Raw genomic sequence first — 6,941 nt, 5'->3', positions numbered from 1 at the left:
TGAGTCCGAAATGTCATTTTCAAGCTAGTAACATATTTGGTTTGTGTTCGGGAAGTGCCAAATGAGTTTTGGGTGAACTTTTAAGATTCTTGGATGCTTTGACACTATTTCAGCAAATTGTGGCAACTAAAGGGTTCATTATTAGTTTTAAAGGTCAAAAAATTATTCCGAAGGTTCTGAAATTTTGAGCATGAATTATAGGACTTATCTGCAAATTTTGGTGCATTTTCGCTAACCCAAGATTGGACTTTTATCGCAAATAAGAAATAATTGTTTATCGAGTAGAAATGATATTTGACTGGGCAAACGAGCATGAAATTGAGCTCCGATTGAACGAGCAGGTCCGTATCATTATTTAAGACATTTACAAAAAAGAATCGGGTCATTTCACTATTGTATGAGGAAATTATGGCCTTTTTAGTAAAAGATTAACTCCTGTTTTTCTGGTGCATAACAACCATGTACTGTTATAAAATCTTAAACTGTGTTCATTTGGTATTTTGAGCATATCGGGAGTTCTATAGATCGGAATGGAGTGATTCTTACGGGTTTCTTCTTGAATTAATATGAGGGTTAGTATTCAATCTTCAATTCGACATTTTCTCATAATTTCTTTATCTGGTTTTCTTTTCCCTATCCGTAAACCTCTTGGGAAAAATTGGGGTTTTATTGATTTGGACTCCCTTTTTGATGAAAAAGGTATATTTACGATCCTTATGTTATGGGTAAACTGATTTTAACATAAAATTATTGATTCATCGATTATTTTCATCATATTAACCGCGTACAATTTGGACTTTCCCAGTAAAGTTAAAGTTTGATAAATTAAGAATTTCAAGGTCGATTTTAACTCCATTTTTGATGAAATTTCATATTTGAACTTATCTAAGCATGGGTAAGATATTTTTCAAGAGATATTTCATTTTCGAGTCGGGGTTTTGGATCCGAATATTTTAGGCTTCTTCAAGAACATGAATTTTCCTTCAAATTGAGTTTGTGAATTGATTTCAACTCCGTTTTCAAGTTGGTTTTCACCATTAGCTTCCAAATACTTTAAGGATCATTTTACATAAAAAATTTCCAGATTTGGGTATCGTTTTCCGGTATGAGACTTTTGGACCGTTTTGCCCTTTTTCCCTAAATTTCTTGATTTTGGTGTCATTGGACTCAAATTGTGATTGTGAATACTCTGAGACTTGTATATTTTTATTCGAATTCTGTATTTAGAGGTTTGTACATGTGACAACCAAATTCTGGGTAGTGTTGAGTCTTAATTAAAGTCTTCCGCTTATTTATTATCTTTTATTCTCGTATTTTTACTTCTCTATCGTTGTGGTTGGGTTAGGCTGACGTGTCCTGTGGGAAATGGACACGTGCCATCACATCCGGATTTGGGGTGTGACATAGGATTTATTTCGGTAGAGTTATTAACGAGATATTGCAAGTTAATTGATCACAAATACCTTGACCACATATGTTCGAAATGCAACGGAGGAGATAATATAATCCCAGACGTCCAGCTAGAATAAGAGATAAAGACGGATGAGAAGATAAAGATGAAGATAAAAGAAGATAAAGATGAAGATAAAAAGAAACACAAAAACGTGCTTGGCCACACAAAGCCAAAAGTAGATATGTAAAAGTCTTGAAATAAATAGTAGTCATATTATTAGGTAAGTTAGTAGAAAAACTTAGTCAACATATGCATGTGCATTATTAAAGATATGTTGACAAGTGTAATGTATGGGTAGTATGTATTATATTATTAAGAAGACAAGTGTGTATACATGTCGTAAATAGGATAGTGGTAGACAAAATAAGAACTATTCATGAATAGTAGTCATGAATAGTATTAGAATGTGTATGTCTATATATAGACGCAGTTGTAAAACTTTGAAAGGCAGGCAATGCCTAACGTAATAAACATTTTCTTGAAAACACTCTCTCCCCTAAGTTATAAAAATACTTAAAAGTTAATATGGAGAAATCTGAAATCCAATCAGATATTTCAGATAGCAAGGCTAAGCAAGAGGCAAAGATATATTGTTCAAAAAATATGCGGAACTAATTTCATATATTCCTGAATATCAGATATATGCTTGAATAAATTTATGTAAGTTATTATGTATTAGAATTATTTGAATCATGATTTCTAGTTTATTAGCACACTGGAAACAGGGAGAAAACTTCTATACTATGCCATCCTAATGTTGAAACCGGTAGGCGAGGAAAGCCGTTTAGGGGAGTAAACAAAGTTGAGGCGCTGATAAGAAGGAAGTATCCGCTAAGAATTATTTTCTTATATACTCATGTCACTACTTCTTCGTTGTCGGCCTATGAGATATACTAGGTACACGTGGTTTCATACTTATACTACACTTGCTACACTCTTTTGTGGTGCAAATTGTATTCAAATTTGAGCGCATTTCTTGGAGTTTGAGATTGAGTTTAGATTATTTTGGAGTTGTGGTGAGCTGCTTGGATATTTTGCGGTCCATACCTTCATCTATCTCTATTTATTAGGCCATGTTGGCATTCTGATGGGATGTTTCTTATGTTTAGACTTGTTAAAAAATTAGAGACTTGTATTGAATTTTGAAGCTCTTGTACTTATGAAACTAAATCTTGGAGTTGTATTTTGATTTTTCTGCATTTTATTGTAAAAGAATTAATATGTGAGATATTGCTTGTTACTTACCTTTTCACGTTTTTAGTTGAATTGGTTGAGTTAATGAATTAGCTTATCTATTGGTTGGAAACATAGGTGCCATAACGACTTGAAATTTTGGTCCTTGACATCAACAAACTTAAACTTCAGCTTTAGAATCGAAGCACCCATTCGACCTTTTGGTTTATTGGTGCTCGTGAATAAGTTATATCAATTTTTCAGTATTTTTTATATTTATATACAAATTTCTCATCAAAATCAATGATTACTCGAGCATCCCATAGACCGACACAATATACATGGGTCCGCCCCTGCCTTTCAAATGGAGTGCTTGCAGTGACCTTCTATGGACACTCAAAAAGAGTCACCAACATAACCTTCTAGATCTTGACATCTTAACATTAAAATAAACAAAAAATTTCATCCGAGATAGTTAGTTCTATCAAATTCAATACATGTGAATGAGATATAGTTGGAGTGAAGAGCTATTATTTTGAGTTACGGACGTAGTGGTAGAACTTATGAGCGATGGTAAGGTCATGACGCGAGTCTTGGTGATGCTATAGTAGACTATTACGAAAAATTTTACTATGCATGTGGTACAACTAGTACTAGTTGTATGAAAAATTATTTTATTGTAGATATATTCTATTCTAATCGGTGGATCCATTTTTTGGTTTTTCCTTCTTTGCCTTTAATTTCTCTTTCCTGCTCTTCTCTAATCTTTCCCTTCTTTGTTCTAATTTTATGTTTTTCTTAAATCTATACCAATTTTTTTCAGTATAAGATGAAGATATTTTATTTATTTGTTTGTTTTAACAAAAAATACTTTTTAAAAATAATATTCTTATTATAACTACATAAGTTATTAATAATTAACACAATTTTTTTAGATGTAATTAATAAGACTAATTTAGTAAAATAATCTCTAATAAAATACAATTAAATTTATATATTAAAGTTGTAAAAGAACAGTGAAACACTTGTTATTAAACTAAACAATAAAAATTATTTGGCATTTGACCATAGAATTTAAATACTTTTTTTTACTGTATTTGAAATATATGGAGGAAGAAGAGTTGAAAATAAAATTATGTTTTATTTTTATTAAAAAATATTTGAAATAATATTCACGTTTGAATTTACTTAAATATAATATCAAAAGTGAAAAATGAGTTTATAAACAAATTATACTAACATGTTTTTCAAATTTGAAATATACCTTCAAGTCGAAAAGTTATATTTCAAATTTTCATGATCAAACATCAATTTTCAAATAAAGTAAAAAATAGTTTTTAGATGAATTCTAAAAGTATAAATTAAAATGAAACGAAATATGAAGGTGAAATTTTTTAAAGTACTATAAATGAAAAGAAATAGAAATAATTTTAGTGATCAATTTTTATGACATAAGTGACGATTTAAAGAATTAACTTGAACTTTTGTATGCTCATGCCTTTTTTATTTAATGATAAAACAATTTTTTTTAAAAAAAAATCGGTTAAAACAAATTAGTAAAAAAACTATTTTCATATGTACAAAATGAGAGAGTAATTAAATTGGTTTCAAAATTAATTTAAGAAAAAAAAATATAAAATGAGAAAAAAGAGAAAAGATAAAAACAAGAAAGAGAAATAGGAGGCAATGAAGAAAAACAAATTGTAGGTCCCACGAGTTCAAATATAATAACAATAAAATAATCCCTCATACAACTAGTACAAGTTGTGCCTCCTCCATAATAAAATATTTCGACTAATACCATGAAAGGATTTTTGGAAAAAAGAAAAGTATTAATTTGTATATCGATACAATTTGAAATTATAATCTCTGAATTTTTTAGAACTTGCAGCTCATTCGCCATATACATAGCCTACGATACATAATTATAAACCTCTAGATTCATACAGATTTAGGTTTGAAATAATTGAGGTTATGTATGAAGAATAACATTTGTATCAGATACATTGTACACAAATAAATTTATAATGTATATGATAGAGATAATGGAGTGATGTGTCCGGATGTTAAGAGAAAGAAGGAAAAAAGAGATCTTTGTAATTAATTCAAATGATAGGAAATTTTTTAGAAATTATGTTATTTTAAATTCTGTAATTACCTAATTTTCCTCTTACGATCCGTTAATTCTGCAAAAACATATAAACCCATAATCTACCAACAAATATCAGGAAGGAGGTCTCTAGAAGTGAAGATGAAGGTTGTTGGTGATGTAGATTATTTATGTTCATACATTACTATGAAACGTAATTTCAATATATATAAGTGGGGCAACATTGAAAGAAATGTCACAAATTTCAGCATGGTTGTTTTATAGACTTCTCTCCTTCCATACAAATTGTGTGTGCCAAACTAGTCTCCAAACTTTGGATACGGTTCTCGAATATTCTATGCAATTGGTGAGTATGTTATCAATAAACTAATACTTGTTTCGTTTCAAATTTATTGTCAACATTATTAAAACTTATCTCAAAGTATTTATCAATTTATAAAATTAAGATAAAAGGTTAATTAACTTTGTTTTCATTTTATCCTGAATTTGATTTTTTTAAAGTAAATACTATTAATTACATTGAACAAAGTGAAGTGTAAATTAACAAAAAAAATATATTTTATTTACAACTTTTTAAAATGCGTGTGAAAGTAAAATATGAGATAGAGTAAATAGTATATTTATTTTTATGCAAAAAATTATATAGTATCAATAATAGATAATATAAGTCCGTAGTAAGCAGCAGCAATTAGAATTTGGTTTTATTTAGGTCCTTAAAGGTATAACATGATGAATTTGGTCTTTAATTTATTTAAAAAAGAGATCAATTTGGTCTTTAAGTCATATAAATAAAAATAATTACGCATCATTTACCGTGAAAATATGTGTACTACTGCACTTGAGCTATTCAATTACAAAACAAATGTACCTACTTATATTGTTCAATCCAATTCATTAGAATCGATCGACATCAGTATTTCTAATCCTAACTTAAAAGAGTGATGAAAAAAACTTTTGATACAGAAAGTAAAGCTTGAAAATAATTTCAACTATATGATGAATACATTTAATGGAATATGAAAAAAAACTCAATTTTTGTGACACATTTTCTTTTAACCAATATAAAAAGAATGACACCTTTCATAGTTAACAACAATTTAATATTAACTTTCCATTTCACCTTTATGAGCTACACAAATTTTTATAGTTTATTTTACCTCATAAGTTTCATAAATCTTTCTTATAGCAAGACTAATAATGATCAAGTGTTCATTAAGCATGAACAAATGGTGTTGAAGTTATGTCTATTTTTATTTATAATTGGAAGAAGAGGTAGATGTGACTAGATAAAAGGGACGTTTCATAAGTGAATTGGAACTTCATTCACATGGTTTGGTCTCCCTAGACATACACCCAAGTCAGTCCACATATATCACTATCAAACTTTATTTCTCAAGTGCCCTTCCTACTCTAACACTATATATAACCTAGCTAGATACTATGCATGTTTAAAAAAGGTATCCAAAGTAATCCTACAAATATAAACCCTAGCACCTTCAAATGGCAAACGCTAGAACAACTCATGAAAAGAAGAAGAATGGGATAGTGAATTTGAGAATAATGGTGAGGAAGCTACAAAAGAGTCTTCTATTAGGGAACAAGAAATCACATGCATCCAAACTCGATGAGCATGGAAATGAGTCGATCAACGTGCCAGAGGACGTGAAGGAAGGGCATTTTGCGGTTGTTGCTATGGACAATAATCACCTTAAGAGATTTATAGTTCCTTTGAGTTGCTTAACACACCCTTCATTCTTGAAACTATTAGAACAAGCTGCTGAAGAATTTGGTTTTGATCATGAAGGTGCACTTACTGTACCATGTAGCCCAACTGAATTTGAGAGAATCTTGACTGAACAATGGGTGCAAGGAACTGATTCAACATCACTTCAACCTGTTAACTGGACCTCATGTATGGTCAAAACCCATTAAATCAACCATTAAAAAAAAATTATCCTTTTTTTTTCTGTTCATGTACCATGTATTTGGCTGTTCTATTAATAATACTTTCTTTCTAATAACCATTAGTCATTACTGAAAATTGAACCTATGGCAATGCCTTTGTCCTAGAGGTCTGCATTCCATTCATGCTCTTGAATTAATTAATGTTTTAAATGATTCATATAGTTAACAACTTAAGCGGCGTTGTCCTGCTTCCTTTTTCTCGCGAAACACCGATATTTGATATTGTTGACACTCAATTTG

The 6,941-nt window shown here is 29.9% G+C and overlaps 1 protein-coding gene across 1 annotated transcript; it reads left to right on the top strand.

Moving 5' to 3' along the window:
• The first annotated feature begins 6,207 nt into the window (after window positions 1–6,207).
• On the top strand, window positions 6,208–6,668 carry LOC125874665 (auxin-responsive protein SAUR50-like). The gene has a single exon (XM_049555660.1). It carries the CDS (start codon window positions 6,237–6,239, stop codon window positions 6,666–6,668), a length of 432 nt encoding a protein of 143 aa, XP_049411617.1. The 5' UTR covers window positions 6,208–6,236.
• The last annotated feature ends 273 nt before the right edge of the window (window positions 6,669–6,941 follow it).

The sequence above is a fragment of the Solanum stenotomum genome, chromosome 8 (genome assembly GCF_019186545.1).
Source record: "Solanum stenotomum isolate F172 chromosome 8, ASM1918654v1, whole genome shotgun sequence".
In the NCBI taxonomy this organism is placed as follows: Eukaryota; Viridiplantae; Streptophyta; class Magnoliopsida; order Solanales; family Solanaceae; genus Solanum; species Solanum stenotomum.
This window is presented reverse-complemented; position numbering and strand designations above follow the sequence as displayed.

Bases quoted from the DNA above. Each gene is read 5' to 3' on its own strand.
- LOC125874665 (XM_049555660.1), top strand. From the start codon at position 6,237: ATGGCAAACGCTAGAACAACTCATGAAAAGAAGAAGAATGGGATAGTG.